General features: G+C 42.3%; 1 protein-coding gene across 1 annotated transcript in view; it reads left to right on the top strand.

Annotated features, from left to right (window-relative positions):
- Positions 1 to 26709, top strand: part of Rapgef5 (Rap guanine nucleotide exchange factor 5) — a 212260-nt gene that overhangs the window by 164958 nt on the left and 20593 nt on the right. Inside the window, exons 12-19 of the mRNA XM_051177828.1 lie at positions 7345 to 7423; positions 12294 to 12438; positions 13591 to 13688; positions 16426 to 16456; positions 17309 to 17387; positions 19986 to 20135; positions 23606 to 23703; positions 26112 to 26234. Of these exons, the coding sequence (XP_051033785.1) occupies positions 7345 to 7423; positions 12294 to 12438; positions 13591 to 13688; positions 16426 to 16456; positions 17309 to 17387; positions 19986 to 20135; positions 23606 to 23703; positions 26112 to 26234 (803 nt within the window). The remainder of the gene's footprint in view (positions 1 to 7344; positions 7424 to 12293; positions 12439 to 13590; positions 13689 to 16425; positions 16457 to 17308; positions 17388 to 19985; positions 20136 to 23605; positions 23704 to 26111; positions 26235 to 26709) is intronic.

Here is a 26709-nt window from a genome sequence, read left to right as displayed (position 1 = left end):
AGTATCTGGGGAGCGAAGTGCCCAGGGCAGAAAGTTGATAGTTAAAGAAGGATAAACTGGCTTGGTTTTTTCCCTCCTCTCCCATCTCTCCCTCCCTCCCTCCTTCTCTCTCCCTTCTTCCCTCCTCCCTGTAGGAGGTGTTTTTGTTTTTGAAACAGAGTCTCCCTAGCCTTGTAGTTGGCAATCTTCCTAGCTCAGCATCTCAAGTGCTAGCATCCTGTGGTTCTGGGATCATCAGGGTGTGCTACCACCCAGAGTTGTCAGCTGACACAGGAGACTTGAGACCACAGTTACACCTCTCTCTCTCTCTCTCTCTCTCTCTCTCTCTCAACACAAACATATTGCGATTTAAAGCACTTTAAAAAGCCTATACATAGTTTAGGGTAGACAACCATCTAGTCATCTCAGGAGTGAATATTTACACACATCCTCTTAGTCTGCAATGTTTACTTCTTCCTGTCTGATATGGGCCATTGGATTAATATTTGAGAATTCTATGTCTTTTGTTCCAAAAAATGTATTTTTCATAAGTGAAATTAGACAGACAGACAGACAGACAGACAGAAATATTCCATTGTCATGCCAGGTGCCGGTGGCTCATGCCTTTAATCCCAGCACTCGGGAGGCAGAGGTTGGTGGGTCTCTGTGAGTCTGAGGCCAACCTGGCCTCCAGAGCTAGTTCCAGGAGAACAGGCTTCAAAACCATAGATAAACCCTATCTCAAAAAAGGAAAAACAAACAAAAACAAAACAAAAAACCTAACTAAGAAAGATAGGTATTGCATTGTCAATGACTTGACTGTCAACTGTGGCACAGATATTATTTACGGAAGTAGTTTTTAGTACACAATTTTATTAACTTGTGACATTTTAGGGAAGACATCGAGGTCTGTCCTCTGGCACGGAGCTCTCAAACCCATGTAATGTCCTGCATGTATCGGGCTTTAGTTGCTGTTCCCTGACAAGGGAAATTGTAAGACCTTTGGGTAGAAAGACTGACTTTGTGTGCTACCAAGATGACTGGTAGCCAAATCCCAACTTCAGGATGGAGGCTGGTCCAGAACTCACTGGACCAGTAGGGTTTTAGTCCCACCACCTTTCAAGCCTGCAGCTAGGAATCAGCTTAATTACCAGTATCCCATGATTTATCCAATCATGCCTATGTGATGACACCTCCCTAGGACCCTGGGTCACAGGATGTGGGGAGCTTCCAGGTGCTGAGAGGGTGGGGGGCCTCTTACTCAGGACAGCAGGACAGGGCTTTGAGACCTGTTCCTCTTCAATCCTTCTTTCATGAGGCCGTTCATAACCTGTCTGTAAAGAACCAGGAAGCAGGTCCCCGAGTTGAACCAGCGGAACAAACGATCATATATGAAGACGTATTTTGAGGGGTGGTGGAGAAGGAACCCCATTTTATAGCTAACTCACGACATTTAACCCTCAGAGCTGCATTCCCACCCTGCCTTCGTGGATTTTAGTATAATTGCTTCCCGATTCTCTGTTTCTCTCTTCTTCTCTTGCCTTTTCCTAATATCACCCACATATGAACATCTAATCCTGCTCAACCCTAGACCACAGCAGCTTGTCTTTTCCATGGGCGTGTAGAAGAATTCAGATCAGCTTCCGGTTTCCTTTCCTATGGCTCCCATTACCATAACCTGTGCTCTGGTCTTTGATACCTTTGCCTAATAGCTCTAGTCAGATTACCCTCAGAAATCCAAGTGTCACAGTTTATAGAGGGAAACTCAACTCCTTGTCCTCACTCTTCCCTATCCACTAGGGTAGTCCTGATGTGGCTGGATCAATCCCTCAGAAACTTCCTTGTCACTTCTTGCCTCCAAAGTCTCCATTTATTGCCTGTTCCCTGTGGAAAGAGCCCGAGGATCCCTAGCCAACTCTCAGAGGCCCACCAGGAATCAGCTCTGACCTACTTTTCTAGGCTTACTTTGAATTAGACCATACTGGCTTTCTGTCACTATTCACTACTATGCTGTAGATGCAATCATACAAACCCACATGTCCACAAAGTGCTATCTATAGCTCAGGCTGGCCTCAATAATCACATACACCCTCCTGTTTGCAAGTCTGGGCATCACAGGCTTGCACAATGGGCCCCTATGCATTCATAACGTTTTCTGAGCCTCCCGGACCGGTTGGAAATCACAACACATGAACAACAGATAACAGATTCTGAAAACAGCTAATTGGTCTGGAGCAGCAGCTACACAGAGGGCTCTTACCCCCACTTATCACTGGGTACCCCATGCACATTCTTCCATGTGTGCCAGGCTAGAGAAGGAAGGGGCACCAGCCTGGGCCATGGGAGACCCCATCTCAAAATACAAACAACTACAGAGCTACCTGAACAGTACTCTTTTTGGGGGGAACTGGGAGTATAGTACATATTTAACTTACATGAGGCCCTGGATTCAGTCCCCTGCACCCTACCCTAATAATAAAAGCATAATTTGTTCTGGTGGAGGGCAGAGCACATTCCCAAATGGTTGGTGATGAGCCAAGAACTTAGGGTCATACCTAGTGACTCAAATTCTAAAGAACAGTTCTCTTTGTACATTAATACCTGGGAATTCATAGTGTTGGAAATCAAAATGAACACATTTCTTGAACAGAATGTGAATGTATAGATTGATTTGAATGAAAAATGCCTTTATGAATACGGAAGTGCTTTTCTGCCTACATTCTTAAATTACTGTTAATTAAACACTATGTAACATAATAGATAATTACTGTGCTTTAATATGGATACTGGTGGATGTGCTAGTCTTTCTAAACAGCTATTGTTAGCTAATAGTCTTTGGGGAATCATTCATACAGCCATTGTGGTTCTACAAAAAGGTCTCTAAATACCAGCGGGACAGACGTTTTTGAAGCATGGATGGTATAAAATGAAATGCACTTTTATTTGGAGTGCATCATTTTGATTACACTTTTTGTTCATATCTCTCAATTATATTCTCAATCCTTGAAGCAAAAGAATAAAGGAAAGCTTGTTACGTGTAGGGGGAGATTTGTCAGAGCAATAGCGTAGTTTAAAAAGAAAGACTGCAGTTGGGCATAATGGGAAATCTGATCTGTTTACTGGAATTTTTAACTGTTCTGTTCATTAGAACTTTAACTGGAGATGTTTTCATATGGCCTTATTGTTTTTATTTTAATTAATGTTTCTATGACAGATAATTAGGCAAAAGCTGTGAATATTAAATATGGTCGTAGCTTAGGGGGAAATAAGCATTTGTGGGTCAAATCTCTTCACAAAATATTGCGATATGTGAGCTGATTAATTGAACTGAATGCCAAGAGGGTTGCCAAGCCCAACCAGACTCTCACAGATACTCAGTTCATTACCTGAGGTTGTTTGCCACGGAATGGCTGCTTATATCAAAGTTAATGGTGTTCTTTTTCATCTTAGCCACTAATGGAGAAAACCTTGATTAGAAAATAGTTCCTACCTCATTAGATCCAGCTGAGAGTAAGAATATCTCCCCCTGTCTGTCACACCAAGCATTTTAAGTGTCACTCGAACACATGGAGTTCCTGATGTGATCACTTGGTCCTTTCCAGGTGTTGGTAGCTTCTACCTGTGAGGGTTACTAAAGACCTCAGAGCAGACTACTCCATTACCCCTTCCCAGAATCTGTGTGTTGCATTTTGTGCCAAAAAGGACATTCTAGTCCCTAATCCAACCAGAGAAGGTAAGTGTTTTACATAAGAGGCTGAAGGGGTGGCTCAGTGGTTAAGAGCCTTTAACTACTCTTGCAAACAACCTGAGTTTAGTTCCCAACATACATACAAGGCAGTTTACAACCATTTATAACAAGTTCCAGGAGCTCCAACGCCCTCTTCTGTCATATACAGGCACAAGGTACACACATGACACACATATATGCATTCAGTTCAAACACACATACACATAAAATAAAAATATTTTTAAAAGAGCGTTTATCAACCATATTTAGCATAATTTTACTGTGTTTTGGAGAAAGTATTCCAAAATGACAGCTCTCAGATGAGATGCATTCCAAATTAGCATAGGTCTTTTAGACATCATGTATGTGGTTGATTTTCATTTCAAATATTTTTAAAACTGTAATAGAAGTCATTAAATATACCCAAATCTTTTATTATAATTACTAATCTTTAAAAAACAGGCTGTTAGGTTAAGTGGTTTGAGGCTTCTCCTGCCTTTTATAAAGAGAGAGTATGGGGCTCATAGCTGTTCTGTAGGTACAGGCTGTGTATTGTCTGATGAGGAACACACTGTCTTTTTATGCTAGGCTTAACGTTTACCCATCAAAGCCAGTGCACATCTGCTTGGAGCAAAAACACACACACACACACACACACACACACACACACACACACACAGAATCAGGTGGAAGGCTAATCTCTGGATCTCTGGAAGGTCAAGGCAAGCTTGTTCTACAGAGCAAGTTCCAGGACAGCCAGGGCTACACAGAGAAACACTGTCTCAAACAACAACCAAAAATAAACAGAGTAACAGCAAGTCAGGCCAATGATTTGTTAGCATATTGTAGTGTGGCAGAACATTGGAAGTCTAGCCTTACAGTGAGTTTTGGTAGAATTTGTCATATTAATTGTTTTGATAAAGAACACTATGACTCGAAAAAAAATCTCCCCTTCAGTGCTGGGGATTGAATTTAGGACCCTGTATAAATTATAAGTATTTTGTTAAAAACTCCACTGTAGTCTTCATTAATTAGCACCTTGGCCCACTCTAATTGGCTTTTCCTGTTTAAAGGCAATGGCTCTATGGGTAGCAGTGCTTGCTGCCCAAATGTGTGTCTAAGCAGGAATCCCCAGTACCCGTGTGAAATCCAGGCTTAGCTGTGTGTGGACCCATAATCCCAGCACCAAGGGCAGTGTCTTAGTCAGTGTCCTGTTGCTGTGAAGAGACAGCACGACCATAGCAAGTCTTATAAATGAAAGCATGTAATTGGAACTGGCTTACATTTCACAGGTTTAGTTCATTATCATCATAGCAGAGATCATAGTGGTGCACAGGCAGACCTGGTCCTAGAGAAATAACTGTGAGTTCTATATCTAGATCCACAGGCAGCAGGAAGAGAGCAAGCCACTGGGCCTGGCTTGAGCTTTTGAGACCTCAAAGCCCACCCCCAGTGACACACTTCCTGCATCAAAGCCACGCCTCCTGATCCTTCTCAAGCAGAGCCACTCACTGATAATTAAGCATTCAAATATATGAGGCTGTGGGGCCATTCTTACTCAACCCCCCACAGGCAGAGACAGGACTGGTGCTGCTGGCTGCCACCCTAGCTCCAGGTTCAGCAAGAGACCCTGTCTCAAGGGAATAAATCGGAGAATGGTATAGCAGGGCATCTGATGTTTTCCTCTGACCTCTTCAGGCACACACACACGCACACCCATTCCCTAATGTAGATCAGAATTATCTTACCATTCTGTAACCAAGTCAAACCTAGAAACTCTGTGGCTGATGAAGGATTACAGGTGTCATCTTATTTGAACGGAATGGGATTTGATTTGTAGATACAGCCTTGCTGTTTGCATTGATCATCTTTTTTAGAGCAGATGTAGCTAGTTGTATGTGACTAAATTCTGTATTTTTGTTGTTGCTGTTAAATCTTCACAGAGCTCTGTAGTAGACAATTAGTTATGCCTAGGCATTTATTGAAGTGTAGACCTTGGACTCAGACTGCTCTAACAAAATACCACTTACTGAGTAGTTTGTAAAACAAACAGTAAATCCGCTTATTCTCACGGTTATGGAGGCTGGGAAGCTGAAGGTCAAGGTATTGCCCAAGTCACTGTCTGATGAGGGCTTGATCCTGGTTCAGAGCTTGCCTCACGGTGTTCTCAAATCGTGGATACGGGAAGCAGACATTCGGGATTCCAAAAAAGGTCTCTAATCCTAATCACAAAGGATCCACCCCACCCGGACTCCACAGAGTCCTACTTACATGTCAAATGTTCCGTCTCCTAATGCCGTCATGTTAAGGGGTGGGTTTCAATTGATAAAGATGAAAGTTATGTCAGTTTTAAGTCTGTAACAGTACGTAATTTCATTGCCTTCATAGTTTACTACTGTTTCGTAAAAACAAAAGTGCTCTGTTCGCAATGTAAAAGATGAGGGATGTAAGCCATGCTGTATGATGGATGATAAAGAGACCCTGGCAGAGAGACTTTAGTGAAGCTGTTTTGCGTTTTACACATGATCTCTGCTGCTTTGGAAATTGTGTTGGGGGGTCAGACTTTGCCCGTTTTGCAGCCCCATATCACGTGCCAAATTTTCCAGAAACATCCAAGAATCGAGGGGCGGGGGCACTAGGGGTTGTAGGGTGGGGGACATGGAAAGTAGGGAGGAAAATGAGCAAAGTGTAATGATGAGCGTGTTTCAAAATGTCACACTGAAGCGTATCACTTTGTACATTAACTAAAAATGTGAAATTACAGATGGAATTAGGAAGAAGCATTTTTTTTTTTTTTTTTTTTTTTTTTTTTTTTTGGTCTAGAATTTTAGGCTCCCGATTTTTACTAGATTTGGGTTAATCTCTCTTCACCACAGTAAGAAAATCTTGCATCACTTCCCCGACTTTTCTTCTTCTGTGGTATCGACACAAACTTAAGGCCTCACTAGTAGTAGGCAAGTACTTTATTCTCTGTAGCTTTGGAGGCTGTCCCAGAACTCACTCTGTAGACCAGGCTGGCCTCGGCCTCGAACTCACAGAGATCCGCCTGCCTGCCTCTGCTCCTGAATGCTGGGATTAAAGGTGAGCCCCGCCGCCGCCACCACCTCCCAGCCCCAACAGATGCCTGTGAAAGGAAAAGGTGAATGAATGAATGGCCTTGAGGCCTGATGAGTGTCTTGTGGATTTTCTTATTCTTGCCCTAAATGAAAATGAATGGCCTTGTAAAGTCTTAATTTATCCGAACTTGAAGGTGGCTAGGTTTTTTTTTTTTTTTTTTTCTTCTTTTGTCTGTAGAAATGGAGTCTATACTTCAGAAGGCTTAGGAACTTTATTTTTTAAAACACATTATTTATGCATTGGTTTTTCATAAACGCCTCTACTCTCAGATACAAATGATGTCTCAGTAAATGGAATAATAATGGCATATTGAGAAAATTTGTCAGAAGGAAAAAAAAAAACTTGACTGTTTGAAGCATCGGCGTAAAGAATTTTTCAAAGCTTATCTTTAATAAATAGTGCATTTGTTGGTAGAATTTTACTCCAGAGCTCATCAGTCGCCATGTTCCTGCAGTGGAGACTACTCGGGTACCTTCCTTTCCATCCTTTGCTCACATTGTGTTTCTTTTCTTCTTTTGCAGAGACGCTCCTTGATGACTTCCTTCTCACATATACCGTGTTCATGACAACTGATGACCTGTGCCAGGCGCTGTTAAGACAATATCCTTCATTAACTTCAGGATGCAGTGCAGGCTTCCTCTGGATAGATGCCCTGCATTACGAATGAACTGACTTTATTAATTTACTCAACCCACGGTGAAGTGTGGACGTATTAAATATTAATGTAATGATAGCCAAAGCGAAGATGAAATGAGACAGGATAGACAGGGGTGGCCAGCGGGAAATGCAGGGCTGCAGCCTGCACAGCCTGCGCTTTGGGCAAAGTGTACTGTTTATACCATGTTTACATCTGTTTCTCCTGGTTGCTTACGGAGTAACACTGTTTTCCAGGTAAACCCAAGTGAACAGGTCAACAAACAGTATTTTTATAGGGAGTCAGCCATTTAGTGTTAGACCTCTTGTGCAGCTCCACCACCCCTGTGCATGCATGCATGCGTGCCTACATACGTACACGCATGCGTGTGTGCCTAGGTACGTGCGTGCGTGTGATGTCATTCCTGGGAAAGCAACCCTGGACACCTGAGCTGTTCTCCTCCAAGGGAAATCCACTCTCATCCCCGGATGCCATTGTGTGAAGAATAGTTTTTTTCCCGCCAGCCTGGTCCCACAGCCATGCCAGCCCCAAATAACACAGAGACGCTGTATTAGATATAATTCTGTTGGCCTGTTACTAGTGTTTCTTATTGGCTAGCTCTGTCTTAAATATTAACCCATTTCTATTAATCTTAAGTATTTCCACGTGGTCTCATCTTACCGGAGAGAGGGCCGGGATCTCTGTTCTCTCCAGTCTCCAGACTCCTCCCTCCTACTTCCTCTCTCTTCCTTGTCTCCTAGTCCCACCTATCTTGCTTTCCTATTGGCCAACAGTGCTTTGTTCATTAACCAATACGAGAAACATATTTACAGAATGACATCTCCCATGACCATTGTCATCTTTTTGGAGTGTTTCCACTTACCACATACTTTCCTCAAGTACCAGATGGGATTAGAAGGTTAATCGCCAGCTAAAGAAGCCTTATAGTTGTACTCAGTAACCAGAGAGAACCTGCATTAAAAGCCATAACTCCATATAAACTGACGAGAAGTCTGTCCCCATCAGGGCTTCGAGCCTCAGTTGTGCTTATAAAAGATGCCTCAAAAGCAATTAAGTAGTTAATAAATTAATTTATTTAATTAATTTTATTGCTAATAGTAGTAAAATTTATTATAGCCCTTAAGAATTTAATAAAAAAAATTTTTACTGCTTTTATTAAACCAGACCAGAGATTCCATTTCAATCTATGCAAAATGTTTAGGAAAATGGATTATAAGCCTAAGATTTTATAAAATCTAACGCTAACGGGCATTTAAGATTCTTTTCCTGTTAAATAATTGTAATATATGGCTTCCAACATACTCCTTTTTCCCACCTAAAAGGACATTTTAAAAACTGCACAAAGTGAAAATAAAATATCTCTTTTTTAAAATATAGGACTAAGCCTGGTCGACAGAAGGAAGTTCCAGGACAGCCTGAACTACACAGAGAAACTCTGTCTTGAAAAACAAAAAAAGTTGACTAGTCCAGACTTGATGTCATGAGCAGCTGTAGCCCAGCATTCAGAAGGCTGAGTCAGGGAGATCACTGGGTGTCTCCGAAGGCAGGCTGGGCTCAGAGATAGCATGAGGATCTGAGTTTAGACTCTAGAACCAAGCAGAAGAGCTAAACTTGGTGATGGGAACAGGTAACCCTGGTGCTAGGGAGCTCAGGGCTCTCTGGCCAGAGAGTGCAGCCTGGTTGGAGAGTGACACTATCTCAAACAAAACAGTAGATATTGCCCAATGAAAGTCATTCATCGCTGACCTCTGACCTCACCGCCAGGCGCACACGTGTGAACCTGTACACACAGGCAAACACATGTCCACACACAAACCCAAAAGTGTTTATATATTGATGCAGGCATGTGTGAACTAGAAATGACATATATTTATATATGAACTGTTTTTGGAGCTTTACTGAATCCTCCGACTAAGCAAAACTGTAGGTATTTTTGACAGCTTCTAAAATCTGACTCATAAAACTGATCTTGAAATGTTTAATTTTGGATCTGGAAAATTTCAACAATATGCAGATTTTTCTCACAGGTTTCAAGTGGGGTGCTGTTATTTTTATTTTTTAATCAATAACAGTTTAATGTTTACCTACTTTAAAGCAATCACCGCCCATTAACTATAAGAATTGTGTCTGAAAGCAAATTTTATGCCTTCAAACTGTTGTCTTCAGGTATGTTCCAAATAGTATTTTTACTGCCGCTCAGTAATTTAATGCCCTGTGGATGTTTCCAAAGAATGTCTGAGGGTATCTTTGGATATTAGTGTTTTCCAGTGAAATCACTCAAGCCACAATTGAAACTATGAATCGGCATCAAATAACAGCAATTTTGTTTCTGTCTTCACAAAGATGCCTGTCATATTCTACTACTAAAGAGTGATTCAGGTCATTTTTTGTTTCTGTTTTTTTTTTTTTTTTTTCCTCCCATGATTTTTAAGCACTATTAATAGATTGCAACCATTTCACAGTGCTTGGATGTTTTATATGGATATTTTTGTTGTAATAGGATTGAATGGCTTTTTGGCTTTTATCATAGTAAAGCACATTACAATTAAGCTCATAGCCACGGCCAGCTAATATTCAGTGCATTACAAAGAGCCTGCAGCTCACCCAGTGCCCCTCCCCCAATACTACATTTATAAGTCAGTATAATTAAGCCTGGGCAAAATATGAAAGAACCTATACCATACTCCAATGAAGCAGAAGAACAAATACAAAATTAACCAGTAAGTGTTCTAAAAGATACATACATTGCAGGGAACGTGAGGTTAGGAAAATAAATATTGATAGCTATAAAATCTCAAACTGGTGCCTCTCCTCAGTGTGGCTGGAGACTGAATGCCTATACTGAATACTGGAGATCCTGCTTGCTTCCTGTTTCTATCATTTATATCCCTCTAGTGCTGGGTTGAAAGGCTGGTGACCTGTTATTCTTTTAGACTGATTTAATCTCATGTATCCCTAGGTGGCCTTGAACTCAGAGAGATTCCTCTATCTCTTAATCCTGAGTCCTACTTACAGGCGTGTAGCACCACCTCCTAGCATCTGGCTGTTGGGATTAAAGGTGTGTGCCACCACTGCCTGAGGCTGCCTTGGCTTTTCTGAACCCTCAGTCAAGCTTTAATAAATCATAAATAATTTATCACTACATCCCTCCTTGCCAGCCATTGTTGGAAAAGAACACATGTGTGAAGCAGACATACCGTAGAATTAACCTTTATAGTTGTTTTTCAAGAGGATAACGGAAAGAAATAGGCACTTTAGCAGGCATTTTGTTCGTTTGTGTAGCTGTTTCATTTCACAAGTGGACTGTGAAAGTGGCCACAGTGTTTTCTTGCGAGTTAGGAAGAAAGTGGCTGAGTCATGCTTTTACATATTTACAAAGTCTGATGAATAGCTCCTTTCTGTTTTGAAGCAGTCTTGATCAACCATCTCCCGACGCTTTCTGTGTCTAGCTTTTTCCCACACAATCAGGACAGTCAGGGGCTGGGGATGGTGGAACGGTGCACACTTGTAATCCCAGCTCTTGTGAGGTGGAGGAGACCAGAGGATGAAAAGTTGAGGCCAGCCTGTGCTACAAGAGACTTTGTCCTGAAAAAAAAAAAAAAAAGGAAAGAAAGAAAGAAAGAGAAAGAAGGGAGGAAGAAAACAAGGAAGGAAGGAAGGTGAAAGGAAAAAAAGATGATCATTTTGAGGGAAAAAGGAGTTTAGACAATTCTGAGCTCTTGTCCCATTCCTAGTCATCAAAGGTTGCTACTTTGAAGTTATTTTAATAATTAGTTAATACATGGTCATTACATATAAATTAGTAAGTGATCATTAGAAAGTGGCTCAGATATTCTCAAATCTCGATACATTGAAAAGCCACTGCTAGTCATCGTCTTTCTAAGTAATTAAAATATTCATGTAAGTATTATTACAATAGTCATGGAAGCATTATTAATGCAGCTTTTTTTCTTGCTCAGCAATGTGCTGTTTTGGGTTTTTTGTTTGTTTGTTTGTTTTATTTTGGTTTTTCGAGCCACAGGGTTTCTCTGTGGCTTTGAAGACTATCCTGGAACCAGCTCTTGTAGACAAGGCTGGTCTCAACAATATACTGTGAATGTTCATTTTAATGGATGTACCAACCCCATGTTTATGGCCTTGGAGTCATTTATTTAACTGACTTCTTGCTAGAACACTTATCCCTCCCCTGTTACGTTATAAATTTGCATTAATGAAGGTGAAAATCAGAAGCCCTTTCTATCTGCATCCTTGCACATTCATCTGGTTCTTTGTTTGGGCACACTCTTAGGATGGGGGCCTTTGAATCAAACCATAAATTGTGCCCCAGACAGCTGTGCTCATCTGGAACAACTTTAGAAGCAACCGGTCTTATAAAATATGAATTTCTGAAGATCAAAGATTGCCTGGCTTCCCTCTGATGTGCCTCACTGAGATAGTATTCACCTGTATAGTGAGGCGGCATGTCCTTTGGAAGCTGCCCTTGAAATCAGTGAGCCACCTTCTGTCGCTTTGAACTGACTTTAATCCTATGCTGCCCGTGGGACTTGGTCAGCAGCTGCAGTATGAGGTCCAGCCCTCGGCTGCAGGGCTGGCCTCCCGCAGGGGGATGCTTCTGTTTGCTTCTGGGTTTACTTTCATGCCTTTCACAGAACACCTTCTGCCCTCCCTGCTCAGGGTCCTATTCTCTTACCTTTATGCAGTCCCGTATTCTTTGGGAAATGTGCTGTAGCCTATGTTGTAAAAAAACTACCAAATGGGCCTTTTTCACATTTTGTGTTTCAACACAACACAGTGTTGTTTCTTAACCATGGGCACCTATTCTGCTAAGAAGTATCAAGGGGAAGAAGAAAGCTCAGATGTCCCCTGTCGGAAGCGTAAGGTCTTACATCTGGTTTCACAGTGGATCGCTCTGTACAAAGACTGGCTACATGATGATGAGCATTCAAAAATGTTTCTGAAGGTATTCCAGGGCTTTCGAGTATTTTGATGCCAAGTGATTGATTTTATTTTCAGCTACATGCTTCAAAAAAAATCTCATTTGTAGTCATTCAATTTTTGGTATGTCACATTCAATGGAAGTATAGATTCATTCTGACTTCCAAGATCTGGCATTCTTTATCTAGGTAGGAGCTTATTTTTTTTTTTAACAATTGTAAATATGTTATGAAAACCCATGTATGAAAATTTTTATGTACACTAATTTTGGATGGTTTATTTTGATCATGAGAATTTTTATTGCAAATTAGATAAATAAGGTAAACCAAGATATGCTTTAAGATTTAATGTTAGACTTATGATAGTGTTGAAACTAACACCACCAATATGAACAAACAGCACTTGGATAAGCATTTAAAAATCATCTTAATCATAGATATATTGTATCATGATATGAATTTTAAATGCATGCTCTATTTAAGAATTATTTTTGAGAATAGATATTTGACAATAAACTTTGAAATAGTAGCAGTCTAAAATACACTAACCAGATAAACCAATGTGTCTACGTATTAATAATTTACAATGTGTACTTGCCACAGACAGTTCTCCGCAGTGGAGAGTTTGACTTATTTGACTCCTGTATTGGATGTACAAATTAGCACAAAGAGAGGGTAGAGTTGGGTTTTACTAAGACTTCTGTTCTGGAACAAATACCTGAACTGATCCTGCCTGTCTTAGAGGAAATAGCTTTGAACTTAACAGACCTGGCCATCCCTCTGCCATAACTCGGGTTACTTTTCAAACCCACGGTTTTTTTTTTAATTAGTATGTTTCCCTCCCAGGTAGTCATGCAGGTGTTCTGTTTTGAAACCTAAACCACTCGTGGAGATCTCTTGTAGCCAAGTAAGAGATCTGTTTCCAGCATCTCCAGCAGACCTCCTTTAAAAGCATTCCACAAGCGGTGCAGTGTGGTTGAGTGTCTAAGATGAAACTCCTACCTAGTCCTGAATTCCATCTTACTTCTTGGAGCAAGATAACCATTACCTGGGCCTTTCTTCTAGGTGGTGGTGCTGGGACTGAACTAGGGTTTTACACATAGGAAATGTGTGTAACCACTGAGATGTAGACACTATATTGTTACAGTTGCCATTTCTTGTCTCCACCCTCTCTGCAGACCATATACAGGAATGTACTGGATGACGTCTACGAATACCCAATTCTTGAGAAAGAATTGAAAGAGTTTCAGAAGATACTTGGAATGCATCGGCGTCAGTGAGTATTTAGCTTTCCTCATAGCAGATAGTGAATGCAATAGCCAATGTAAGAATTTGGGCTGTCATGTACATAAAGTGAATGTTTTGCTTTTTGTTGTTGTTTTTTTTAACATCTTAGCCACGGATTTATCTAGATTACTTAGCATGTTTAGTAGCAAATTGTGTGTTTTTATTTTTTAAAAACAAAAATAAAAGAATACTAGTTCATACTCATGGACTTTTTTTTTTAAGTTTTGGATGATAAAAGCAAACTGGGCCGAGACAGCCTGAGTACATAAAGACAGTAAATTATCCCTTAATTTTAAGTAACATACTCAGGGCTATCTCTGTGGAACAGGGAAGAAAAGATTTATAAATAGGTCCCAGTGAGTCACAGAGCATTTCATAGGCTCAATATTATGAGACCCCAGAGGTTTCCTTATCTGTTTAGGAAGATTGGAGAAAGCCAATTTCTCAAGTAACTGTTGGCATGCCCAAGTGTCCCATAAGTAGCACTCATAAATCTTTCAGATTGGCAGCACCCGGCTCTGCTGGGCTTTAACTGCTTCCCTATTAATTTTGGTCAGAGAAAACACTGAGTCATTATCCAGTTCCAAGGTATAGTCTTTGCCAAGTTTATCCCAATGTGTGGTGCAGTTCACTGTTTTTTAGTAGCATGAAGCAAGTATGACATCACGTTGGAGATGCTTTTAAGATTTCAGTGTGTGCGTGTCTCAAGGAATGTTAAGTTCTGGCCTCTGAGCTAAGTAGTTTGATTTAAAGCCTGACTTAGCTGTAGTAAAGGGGGCCCCATTACAAATAAAGGATGTATGTAGGCTAATCTTAAGGAACAAACAGATCGTGAATAAGCCTGTTTTACTTGTCGGATTGCACGTTCGGAAATCGGGTGTAAGGTGATCACAGTCTGCATCTTAAGCATATGTGAGTAGCTTAATATTGATGTGAAATTATAATTAGTCAATGAAGCAGAAAGGGAAAGAAAGATAAACTTTGTGGCTAAGTAATCCCCCCTTTGGATGCGACTCTGTACTGTTACAGTTGGAAAACCTTAGTGCCTGGTTTAGTACACTTACAAGCATTAACCCTGTCATTGACATCTAGTGCATTCATTGAAATTTTATATTATACTGGGGAATAGTAAGCTGAAATTAGAAAATTGTAGTAAGGTACAGTTAGGCTGGAGGTGAGGGTCACCTCCTGCAACACAAGGGCGCAGAGAAGGAGGTGGGGGGGGGGGCTCCTGCTTCCTTGGTGTAGGACTATGGGATGTCTTTAGACTTTAGGATGAGACATGGGCATATTGTGGCCATTACATTTTCCCAGATGGACTCAGGATGTGTCCCTTCCTGAGCCTACTACATTGGGTACCTGTAACTGATAGTTAGCCTGGTAGTATTGGAAAACAGCCCAGTGCAGCTTTATTAAGAGTGGAGATAGCCTACAGAGACACTTAATGATAGGGTTAGCATGTAGTAGTTTTGCCTGTGACGGTGGCCACACCCCCTTGGGGGCGTGGCATCAGACCGACTGTTTCTGGTGGATCAGCGGATCTGGTAGGAAGGGTGGTTCATTGTATTTTTCTGTGTAAGTGTGCCCCAATAAACACCCATTTGTCATTTATCTTGGGTTTAGTGAAGGCATTACTTCCTCCCAGTCATCAGCGTTCCGAGAGGCACGGGTCACACTGCAAAATGTCCTCACTCAGTTCTGCTTCATAGACCACACAGAGATGACGCTAAACCATTTAGAGACCTAGAAAATGGTTTCACCCCAAATCCCGCCATGTGACGAAGTGTTTCTTGTTCATACATTTTACTACTCAATGACAGTGACAGGAGAGAAAGAATAATGAGGAGATTAATGACCCCTGTGTTTTATCTTTTCGTTTTGTTTTTGAGATAGGGTTTCACTCTGTAGCACAAGCTGTCCTGAAACTCGCTTGCTGTGTAGTCCGGGCGGAACATTATCTTGCCTCTGCTAAACCGCCTGGGTGTTGGGATTATAGACACGTACCACTATACCAGTGTTGTTTTGTCCTGATATATTTTTTTTATTTTAATGACATGTATTATTCATTCATTTGTTCATTTGTTTGGGGGTGTGCTTATGTCATGGTGTTCTAGCTTGATTCTCTGTTGCTGTGATAAAACAACAAGAACAAAAACAATTTAGGAGGAGAGTCTTACTATATCCGTCATCAAGGGAAATCAAGACAGGAACTAAAGCAGAGCGCTGGAGGGATGCTGCTGACTGGCTTGTTCCCTGTGGCTTGCTCAGTTTCCTTTCTTCTGCAACTCAAGACTACTGGCCCCTGGGTGGTATCACCCATGGCGGGTTGGGCCTTTGCACATCAAGCATTAGTTAAAAAGAGGGGGGGGGGAGAAATACCCCACCAAAATGCCCACAGGCCAGGGCCATGAAGACAGATCCTCATTTGTGGTTCCTTGAAACTTCCCAGGTGTCACACTGACGTGACACAAAGAAACAAAGAAAAACCGCAGCCAACCCACAGCACAGCCCGGGTGTACATGGAGGTCAGCAGGCAGCTTTCAGAGTGGATCGCTCATTGCACTGTGTGGACCTTGGGGATGGGTTTCCAGTGGTCAGGCTTGGCAGCTAGCACCTTTACCCACATATCCACCTCACTGGCTTTTCTTTGAACAGTGAAAGTCTCTGCGGTCTTCCCGAAAGTGAGTCTTCTGTAGGAATCTCATGTCTGACCTTTCTCTTTACAGCACTGTTGACGAATACTCGCCACAGAGGAAGGTGGGTGAATGCCTTTGTGTCTGCAGGGCAGTGGGGAGGGGGTCTGGCTTAGAGAGCTTGCCTTGCCTGACTTGGCATTTCCTTGTAATTAAAGTGAATGCAGCCTCAAATCTAACAGGGTGGCGCAGGAAGACCCAGGGTGCAGCTAGCCTGTGGTGTCCTGCCTTGCTGCTGTGCTTCTGGCCCTAGTCGTGTAGGACCCTTGACTTTCTGTTGATGAGCATGAAGTCTCAGAGCCTCTCTGCTATTACCAAAATGACACAAGTTTGAATTTTAAACTGCTCATATCCGTGCCTCCAAATCCAAGTAAGAATCTTAGCTGGAGGATTTTCCTTACTCTGAGAGTAAGAAAGTCTTCTGCAAACGTATTGTGTTTCCACTGGACTCAGTGAGGGGGCACGCAGGAGAGGACATTGGTCAGTACTTGGCGGAAATTGGGTCACCGTAGCAACCAGTGGCAACAGTGTGAAATGACTTTGCAGAGCTCTTCTGTGCAAACTGGAAAAGGCAGGAGCTGAGGTTGCTTTAACTATGTCTCGGAGAGCATTCCGGGACGGAGAAAGTATCTTCCTAAAGAACTGTGGGTGTTCCTGGAGTGTCTTCTCACCACAGAATAGACCGAGGGACTTTTTGCCTGCTGCTGGCCTTGGCTAACTTCTCAGAATCCCCCTATCCACATTTGTTAAATGAAGCAATCCCATCTTTATTTCTCTAAGATTGGATGGGTGGATTTTATATTTATAAAAAAAAAAAAAAAATTGGCTAGCTCTTTTGGAACACGTTGTAAACAGCTGTGAATTTCCAAAGGGCAAGGGTACATTCGTTCATCATTCTCTTTCTCCATTTCCACAGAATAAAGCCTTTTTCCACCAATTCAGTCTCAAGGAGAACTGGCTCCAGCACAGAGGAACTGTGACCGAGACAGAAGAAAGTGAGTAGGCGCATACAGGAGGGCCGCCATCCTCCTGCAGGGACGCGTCTTACCTGCAAATGTCATTTCTGCCATCGCTCCTCTTCGGCAAGAACATTAATACCAAATAGCATGGCTCTTCCTCCTCGGTTTTCCTGTTAGTTTTGTTAGATAATGCAGTGTTCCTTCAAAGACCAGGAGACTCTTAATCTTGAGAAGCAAGCACAGGGATGTGTGCACAGAGCCCTCTAGCATTCCACAGAACATGCCAAAAACTCAGCTCTTTATTCCCTGGACCTTCCTTCTTTTCTGCCTCTGGATGTCCATGGCCCATGGTCCACGATTGAGCAGAAGGGCCACCAAAGCCAGTGTGCAGGGACCTAGCGGAGTTGGTCCCTGAGATATAGAAGAGAAAGCTTGCAGATCATAGTAAGAGGATGGGTGTGTGGGAAATTGGTCTGAGGCCAGTCAATCTGTCAGACGTCCAGAGTATACTCAGTTGGTGGTGATTCTTGCCTGATAGGGCTCATGTCATCCCGTGCCGGTAGAGGCATTCACCAGATACACAGGAAAATGCCTTGTTAGCAACTTAAAAGTGCTGGTGTGTTTTCTATGGGGATATGTGATGGTAGAGGTTCCCTGTTTGGGTAGAGCTGAGTTAATGGCAGGCCGAGAGACAGGGAATTTTAAATACCTGTGCTATTGTGACCTTGAGTAGCTTTCCACTCATCTCTCTCCAAATGCTAAAAATTAAACTTTAACTATTTGTTTGACTTTCCTAACAATTCCAAAATAAAATGTCTTAATGACAAAAAACAAACGAACAAAAAAAAAAAAAATTTGTCCTGAAGCATTGTGTCTGATGCCGCCTGCCTGCAGAAAAGTTTCTGTTATATTGCATTAACTGTCAACTGCCCCAAATGAAAGAGCAAATGCAATTACCTTGCCTCCTAATTCGTTAATTGCTGGCCTTCCTTGTCCATTTCTCTTATAATTTAATTGTGGAGTTTGCTAAGCTGAGCCTCAGAGAGGCTCAGTGTGGGAAAGCCACCAGCCTCCTCTTGTTCATCAGTTTATTAAGCAAGGATAAACTCGACCTCTATTTAGTAGCTTGTAGACTGGATATTTACTCAAAATCTGCATTTTTTTTTCTATTGAAAATGTAGAAGGAGGAAATGCCCCCCATCAAGTCTGCTGGCAAAATATAAAACAGTAATTAGTTAAAAGCTGTTGATCTGGTGGCACACCTAACCAAAGCAAAGACTGTCAAGGGCAGAGGGTGTGTTTTTGTTCCAGGCTCTGTGACAGCAGCTCGCACTCTGGGCTTGCTGCCTTTGCATTTCTGGAAAATCATCCCTGAGTTTAATTTTTGTGACACCATTTAAATAAGCACATAAAATTTCCCTGAAAGCTGCTTATTTTTGAAAAGCTATAGAGCAGAGTATCTGTTGTGTGTTACCCTGCTCGAACACCCCTTGGGGTGGGGGTATGTGAGGAGACTCAGCACGGATGACTCAGGCACCCAGAGTCGGTGAGTAGCAGAGCGTGCTGCAGACTCATTTATTAAGGAAGTTCTACCTGCCTTTGTACCCCCTCCCAAGGTCCCGTTGGCTCAGGTGGCTCAGGTTGCCATTTTCTTTTATCATTGGTGTCTCTGGGTCAGGTGTCTCTGTCAGCAGTCTTTGGGCATAGAGGCAGGCTTGGCTCAGGGAGGAAGTGCCTGCCGTGCATGCTCATGCACGCTGGCCTGGGCACCTACGGCTTGGGTGGGCTGGCTGCAGTTTCTCCTACAGGTATCTGACATACCCTTGTCCTGTTTAGTCTAAGGAGCCAGCATTTGTGTGCTAAATAAAGCTGCATCGGTGATATTTATCACTACTAAAACTACCTCTACTGTGCAAATCATGAAGATACTTTTCTCCAGCACCCATTCATCCTGACAGTGATGTTACCCTACTCATCATTAATAACACTGCAAACGATAAAAAAAAAAAAAAAAAAAAAAAAAAGGTGTTTTCAAGGGCTAGAAATATGACCTCCATTTAAGAACTCATCGTCACTTGGATATGGGTCGGGGTTGGAGGCTTATTCTAAAATGACAAAGAAAGCTACACACACACACACACACACACACACACACACACACACACACACACACACACACACACACACAAAGACAGGCTTCCAGCTAAACTTCTGAGAATTCTAATAACCACTGGGCTGTTCTTGATTGGACCACTGAGATTGTCCTAAAATGGAGTATAAAATAAAAATATATGCATTAGACATTTTAACATGCTGCTTTGGGAGATTCTAACAGCTCTCAAGTCTGTGGAGCACGGTTTCCAATGTCTTCTGGCCAGTCTGTCCCAAGCACGTGCTGGTGTGACCCCGGCATCCCTTACAGTACAGGAGGCCAGTCAACTGTTCCCGCACGGTCACTGCAAGCATTTGCTGACGGGTTAGCCCCTCTCAATCCTCACGTGGTTCCAAATGCATCTAGCTGCACACACTTTACCCTTAAGACGACAGTCAGCAAGGTAGACACCTTGATTAGGAATGTCTGTGACCTCGGGGTCACAACCCTCTGGTTACGAATTGTTCCTTTGGCTCCTACAGTTTTTTGCCACGTGTATATAACGGAGCACTCCTATGTCAGCGTGAAGGCAAAAGTTTCCAGTACGGCCCAGGAGATCCTGAAGGTGGTGGCTGACAAGCTGCAGCGTGCGGAAGAAGACCTGGCTTTGGTGGCCGTCATGTTCTCTGGAGGTAAGTTATTTTCTGTCCTTGAATATTAATCCGTCACTGGATCCCCCACAGGGAGGAAGTTGACACTTTGTGAGTAGACTTGCTGCCTCTCCTTTCTCTGCCTGCAGCTAGATGACCATTATGACATGCCTATCAGAGGTGTTTCCATGACAACAGTGTGTGTGGGGGGGGGGGACAATGAATTTCCTCCCTTGAATTGATGTGCCAGTGTTTTGAAATGCATTAAAGGGCTTTTTGTGATTTTTAGCATCAGATAAGCCTTCCATTTCCATGTTTAAATTAACTTCAGAAACTGTTAAAGGGTTTAATTACTGTACGATTTGGGGGGGGGCCTTCAACTAGTCATCTTGCTGGCTGAGAATTTAATGTTTAGACTCCACTGGAAGACAGGAAACTGTACAATAGGTCACAGCTCACAAGGCGGCGTGCTGTCAGGTGCACATGATGAGTTGGGTCTTGTAACAGCTTCTCCTGGTGGGCCTTGCTTGCCCTCCGAGGAAGCTTTATTGTCCGTCTTAAACAAGATGGCGCGGGTTACAAACTGACATAAATGGTGTGTGCACTGGGGCCTGTCAGATCTCATTGCCACTGGTCTTCTGGGTTTCCAGTCTTTATTTAACTCAACAACTGTTGAGAGTAGAATGCACCACATTAACTAACCAACCAGGAGGTGTTGGGGGAGGAAAGCAGGTACAAGACGTTCCTGTTTACTCTCAGTCACCGTTTCGTAGATAGAGATGGATTCCGAATATATGGTTCACTGACTTGGCAAAGCCGGTCAATTACACATGAAAATAAACAAATAAAGCCAAAGCCATTCCCTGTAAGCCTCATAGAGTCCTTCCTTCCTAAAATTATCATTGTATAGCCTAGCAAAACACCATCCCTGGCTGAAGGTGTAGCCCATTGGTAGAACACGGGTCTTAATATGTATGGGGTTCTGGGTTGAGTCCCCAGAAAAACCTCTAACCACAAATTATCTACGAGAAACAAAAGCAAAGAATTGCAAAGCATGCGAACCCCGTGAACTTTGAGAAGGAAATGGTCTTGGGAGGCGGGGTTGTTTGTTGAGAGCTAGAGGTGGGAGCTAGAGAAATGGCTGGGCAATTAAGAGCATTTGCTGCTCTTGCGTAGGACCTAAGTTCAGTTCCTAGCTGACAGACTCTAGGGAGCTCTTGACACCTTCTTCAGGCCCACTTGGGTATTGCATACACATGGTACACTAACATGCGTACAGATAAACATTCATACACATAAAGTAAATAATAATACACAGAAGCTTAAAGGGGAGAAAAGAAATAGAGATAGTTTGTTAAGAAAGCCTGGTGAGCTGGAGGAACATGTCCTCAAAGGCTTTGAATTAATAACATATTTCAGGTAGAGATATTAAATATGTGTAATGTATTTTAAAAGACCGAAACATTAAATGATTATAAGCAATATTAAGCTTCATCAAACCGTAATTTGGCTCTCAAGATAGTACTACTACAGAGAATAACCACTGGGACCCCATTCAGAGAGAAAAGGTACCAGAAAAGATAGGCATTCAAGTGAACTCCACAGCACAGTTAATGCCCATGTCCCCTTGGGAGCAGACTCAAGCCAGGGCAGAACCACGTGAGAATCTGGAAACTATAAAAGGTGTCTTCTTTTTTTTTTTTTTTTTTTTAACTACTGCACATCTACCGATGACTGAGAAGTGCCTTTCCCACACTCTGTTAGTTTCTCCTGGGTGGAGAGTAGGTACTCTGTTGTATGCCTGTCATCACTAGAAATGACAGCTTATCTTAAATTATCCACAAGTTCAGCAATGTGACATCAAGTCCCATTCATTGAGTGGGTCCTGTTGGTTGGCTGGTTGGTTGGTCTGTTGGTTGGTGGTTGGTTAGTTTTCTAGACTGGTTGGTGGTGTGATCGTGATCGTCTATAAAGAAGTTCCTTGCCTACGTCTTACTGTCCTTCAGACAGTAATGTTTAAACTGGGGTGAGGGGAACAGGGCTTAATATAGTCATTGCTCTAGTTCCAGACCGCCTTACAAATTGCATCTTAAAACTTCTGCAGAGACAACCGACACCGTGACCTGGTTTTTATTTTATTTTGTGTTTTGAAAAAAGTTTAAGGGATTCATTGATGTTTCCTGGGTTTTTCTAAAAGAGGCACCAACTGTTTTTGGAGCTTCAACAGATTTCTAGACACTTCATGTCCAAAGTGGTGTCATAGCAGCCTACCCATTTTTATTCAGAGGCTGATACTAAGTTTTAGTCTTTAATGCTCTGGTAGTCAATTTGAAAGGACTTCATGCCTGTGTTAACAGCCTAACACTGTAATGATAGTGGTCATTGCAATGCTGACCCATTGGGAATAAATTAGATGATCATTCCTGTGCTCTGTATTAACCAGACATGTTCAAAACAAAACCTGGCACATTTGAGTTGATTAAGTTATCTAGAGCCAAGTATGTCTCCCACTCACAGCAGTAACTAAAGCGCCGCCCTAGGGGAAACGGATTGTGTGGCTACAGAATAGATTTACGGTTACTTTATCCTTGTGTGTGCATTTGCTGTGGAGGAGCACATTCATCTGTGAAAAGAGGGCACAACCCACAGGAGAGGAAAACCCACACTCAAACATTTTGCAATAAGGAAGTTAACACCTCTGAAGAGCATCCAGCCTCGCCAGTAACCAGAAACCAACTGAGAAGCAGCCTTTTGACTTGCACATAAAGCAGACCATCCCAGAACTGTAATAGGTGTTGTTAGGTGTACAAGCTTTACATCTAGTTTTAGGGATATATATTGATTTATTTCTAAAAAGAGAGTTGGCAAGCAGTTCGGCAGTTGGTATCAAAGGCTTTACAAACATTCCCTTTCACCCAGTAATCCCATACTAGGAAGCCTGTTAACAAACTTGTATGTAAGCAGAAGGATGTTGACTTCGGCTGCTGCGATAACAGAACCGTTTGTCAAGACACTGTGATATGCCAGGCCCCATGCTAATACTTAACATATATTAATTTATATGCCCCAAAACAGGAAACCATTAAATGTTCAGCGGTAGAGAAATGACTAAATGATGATATAATGGGCTGCTATATAACCAATTAAACATGATAAATAAACAGTAAGTGGGTAAGTGCTCATAATGAAATCAAACTATAAAACAATGTGTAGGGCTAATCAGTAGTGAGGGAGAGTGTGTGAACAAGTGTGCATGCATGCACTGTAATAACGGCTGACATGTGCACTCACACGGTTATTTTTGGGGAGAGGGATTATGAGTGAATTTTGCTATCTACCTTGAACTGTTCTGTTTAGCTTCGGAGTGCTAAGTGGTGGTGTTCCTACCACCATTGGCTTTATGTTAAAATGTGCGAAAATGAACTCACTCAAAGTCCACTTATGTATCTTTGCAAGTTTCATGGGCTTACTTGTGTTTCTAATTACTACTTTTTTTTTTTTTTTAAATAAAGAAAAGCATGAATTTCAGCCAAATGACTTGGCCATTTCCAAATCCCTGGAGGCATCGGGTCGGATATTTGTCTACCGGAAAGATCTAGCGGATACTTTGGTAAGGACTTCTGTGCTGGCATGTTGACACACAAGTGTCAGACTCAACAATATTTTCATGCTTGATTGTGAAAAGCATATATTAAGCTACTTCCTCTTCTAGCCACGGGTAGGCTGCCAAGTGGTGTGTCTTTTGCAAATCAGAGGACTGACTTAACGGATTCTTCGCCTTCCCTAAGATCAGTCTTGCTTTGTTAGGAAGGATTCAAATTATTGACTCCTTGCCCCATGGGATCTTGGTTTAGTCTCGTCTTTCTTTTGGGGGAGCTTATATGGGCACAGGGCTGAGAAATATTCCCAGGTAGATACGGAGAGGAAGAGTGTGTCCTCTTGAGTGTTCCGTTTCCTGAAATAAAGGCTTCCCCCAGTGAGATGGGTTGGTAACAATACCAGATGCCCTGAAGAGTAAGATTTTGAATATATAAATAAACCCACCCTTCAGGTTACTCTCAGTGTAAATTTTAAGAATGTTTATGACTAAGGGGATGGCCTAGGTGTTTCCCAGCACTTTTTAGTAGACAGTGAGTTTGATTTTATTCTTGCCCGTGAAAGAAGATAGTCTAACAAGTGCTATTGTTGGTTCTTGGTAAGAAAAACCCACGCTATTGCTGTCCACCGTGCCCTCCCCTCTCGGCCACACAGCCAGGCCACCTGACTTAATTCCCCCCAGGACTTGCTTATATGGGGCCTCTCAGAGACGCTAAGGTAGTCACGGGTGGAATAAACGGGTGTTATGTTGTAAAAGGACCCAGACTCTGTCCTGCTATCTTGTGTTTTCTACACCACATTTGGACACCACCATGTCCTGGTGGGAAGCAGATTTAGGAACTCTTCTACTTAAACGATGTTTGGGGAAGACTACCACATGAGTCTGCCCACTGGTCACATTAACACTTTCACACAGATGAACAAATCTCCCTCAGAATCAGGCCTTAGAACCTGGAGGAATAGAATTGAAAAGTATAGCAGTGTAGCCTGGCCAGGGTAGCGGACAGCCTTCAATAACCAAATGGTAACCAAACTGTGCTTAGGGGCAATTTGGGGGAAAAAGAAAGGGACAAAAGGCCAAGTTAACCTGCGATTCACCGTCAGTCCCCACCCTGCCGTTTTCTCTCTGAGCCTGTTTCAGTGTCTTGTCCCATCCGAGCAGACAGTCCCCACACAGTACCACAGAATGTGCAAGTCCACAGACTTCTGACACAACACAGCATCCTACACCCTCTGTGGGGGCAGAGAGGCAACTTATGCTTGCCCCCCCCACCTCAAGGCAATCAACCCTGTGGGGGAATCTGTGAAGGTCTTCTGTAGTTTTTGATTGTGTTTCAATAGGAAACCTTTTCATAAACATTAAAGTTCTAAAATGGCATGTTATCCATGTCATTGATTTTTGCATAGCAAGCCCTCTCTCTCTCTCTCTCTCTCTCTCCCTCTCTCTCTCTCTCTCTCTCTCTCTCTCCCTCTCTCTTACTTGGGGGCTGACCTAGGAACCTCATAGATGGTAGACAACAACCATAATTGCTCAATCACTGAGTTTTGCCACATCCAATTCCCATTTTTTTTAAATCATTGACTCTTTGACTCGAACCCCTTTAAGTGAGAAAATGTGTATTTTAATTAGAAAATATCAGTTATTTTAGGAAAATGCCAAATTGTTTATTTAATAACTTCAGAAGTGATGGTAGATTTAAGGCTGTGTTGGCAATTTAATAGTCTCATGCCAGATTTTGAAGGAAGTACTGTTATCAACCTCAGCGTGATTAGCCCCCAACTCCATTGAAGGGGGGGAACATTTGTTACATCGAATATATTAGCTAGCCACACAGGCTCTAAATTAAAAAAAGCTTTAATTTTTATTTCATGTTAGAGTTTTCACTCTCCAAGGGCACTGTAATAAAATGTGTAAGCACGTGTCTGAGACGAGACTAGTAACGCATGCTTCCTGTAAAAGCCATGTCTGTATTTATTGAAGTGCTCTGTGACATTTCTTTTGTTTGTTTTTGTACTAACCCTGCTGGCATGTTAATTCTTACCAGAAGCCGAGGTGATTCCAGGGATTTCACTTTCATTATGCTGTCTGTCAGAGCTGTGTTCTATAATCAGATGTGTGTGTGTGTGTGTGTGTGTGTGTGTGTGTGTGTGTGTGTGTGCTTGTGGGGGAGGGGCAGGCCTACTGGGTGAGGGATCACTGATCACGTTCATTGTCTGTTCCTTCGTTCTAATGTTCCGGGGATGTTTCCCACAATGGCTGTCACTCACTGAAGGTGACCAGGGCAGGTAAAATATTAAGTGCTCTTAGAAAGGATTGGTTTTCCAACCTGGGTTTCTAGAACCTTCCCCAATGGGCAGCCAGTTCCCTGTGGAGCATTTGAGAACTACTGAAGATCCCTTTGCTTCTGTCTGTCGGTTCAGAATCCTTTCGCAGACAATGAAGAATCGCAGCAAAGACCGGTGAGGATTTTGGGAATGAACACTTGGGACCTTGCTCTGGAATTAATGAGTTTTGATTGGAGCCTGTTCAACTCAATCCATGAGGTGAGCAGGGGGCAAGGGGTGCAGTTGACAACGTTGCTTTAGCTTTTAACGGGACGATTTGTTGTTTGCTTTGAGACATTTGTGTGGTGATACAGCTATGCTAGGACACTGAGCTCTAAAAGCTGTCTAGGGCAGTTAAAACATACTGAAAACCTACCTCATCCTGGGAAAGTCAGAATACGTACCATGCTTTCTTTCATTGCTGCTAGTTCAATCACGTGCTTGGTGTAAGTGTGCACATGCTGGGTTTATATGCAGACACCTGTAGGGAAGCATAAGATCTGAGGGGATGTGATTGTATAGAATTATACTGATGTATGATGCTACAGAATGAAGAGTAATTTCACCTTTGATGTTAAGATTTCCGTGTGTGTGTGTGTGTGTGTGTGTGTGTGTGTGTGTGTACCCATCCATCCTTTTACTTAAGAATATTTTATAAATTTGCCGGATGGTAGTGTATTGCGGTAAATAAGGA

This window comes from Phodopus roborovskii, unplaced genomic scaffold (assembly GCF_943737965.1).
Source record: "Phodopus roborovskii unplaced genomic scaffold, PHOROB, whole genome shotgun sequence".
In the NCBI taxonomy this organism is placed as follows: Eukaryota; Metazoa; Chordata; class Mammalia; order Rodentia; family Cricetidae; genus Phodopus; species Phodopus roborovskii.
The sequence above is the reverse complement of the archived record's forward strand: the minus strand, read 5'-3'. Positions and strand labels throughout refer to the sequence as shown.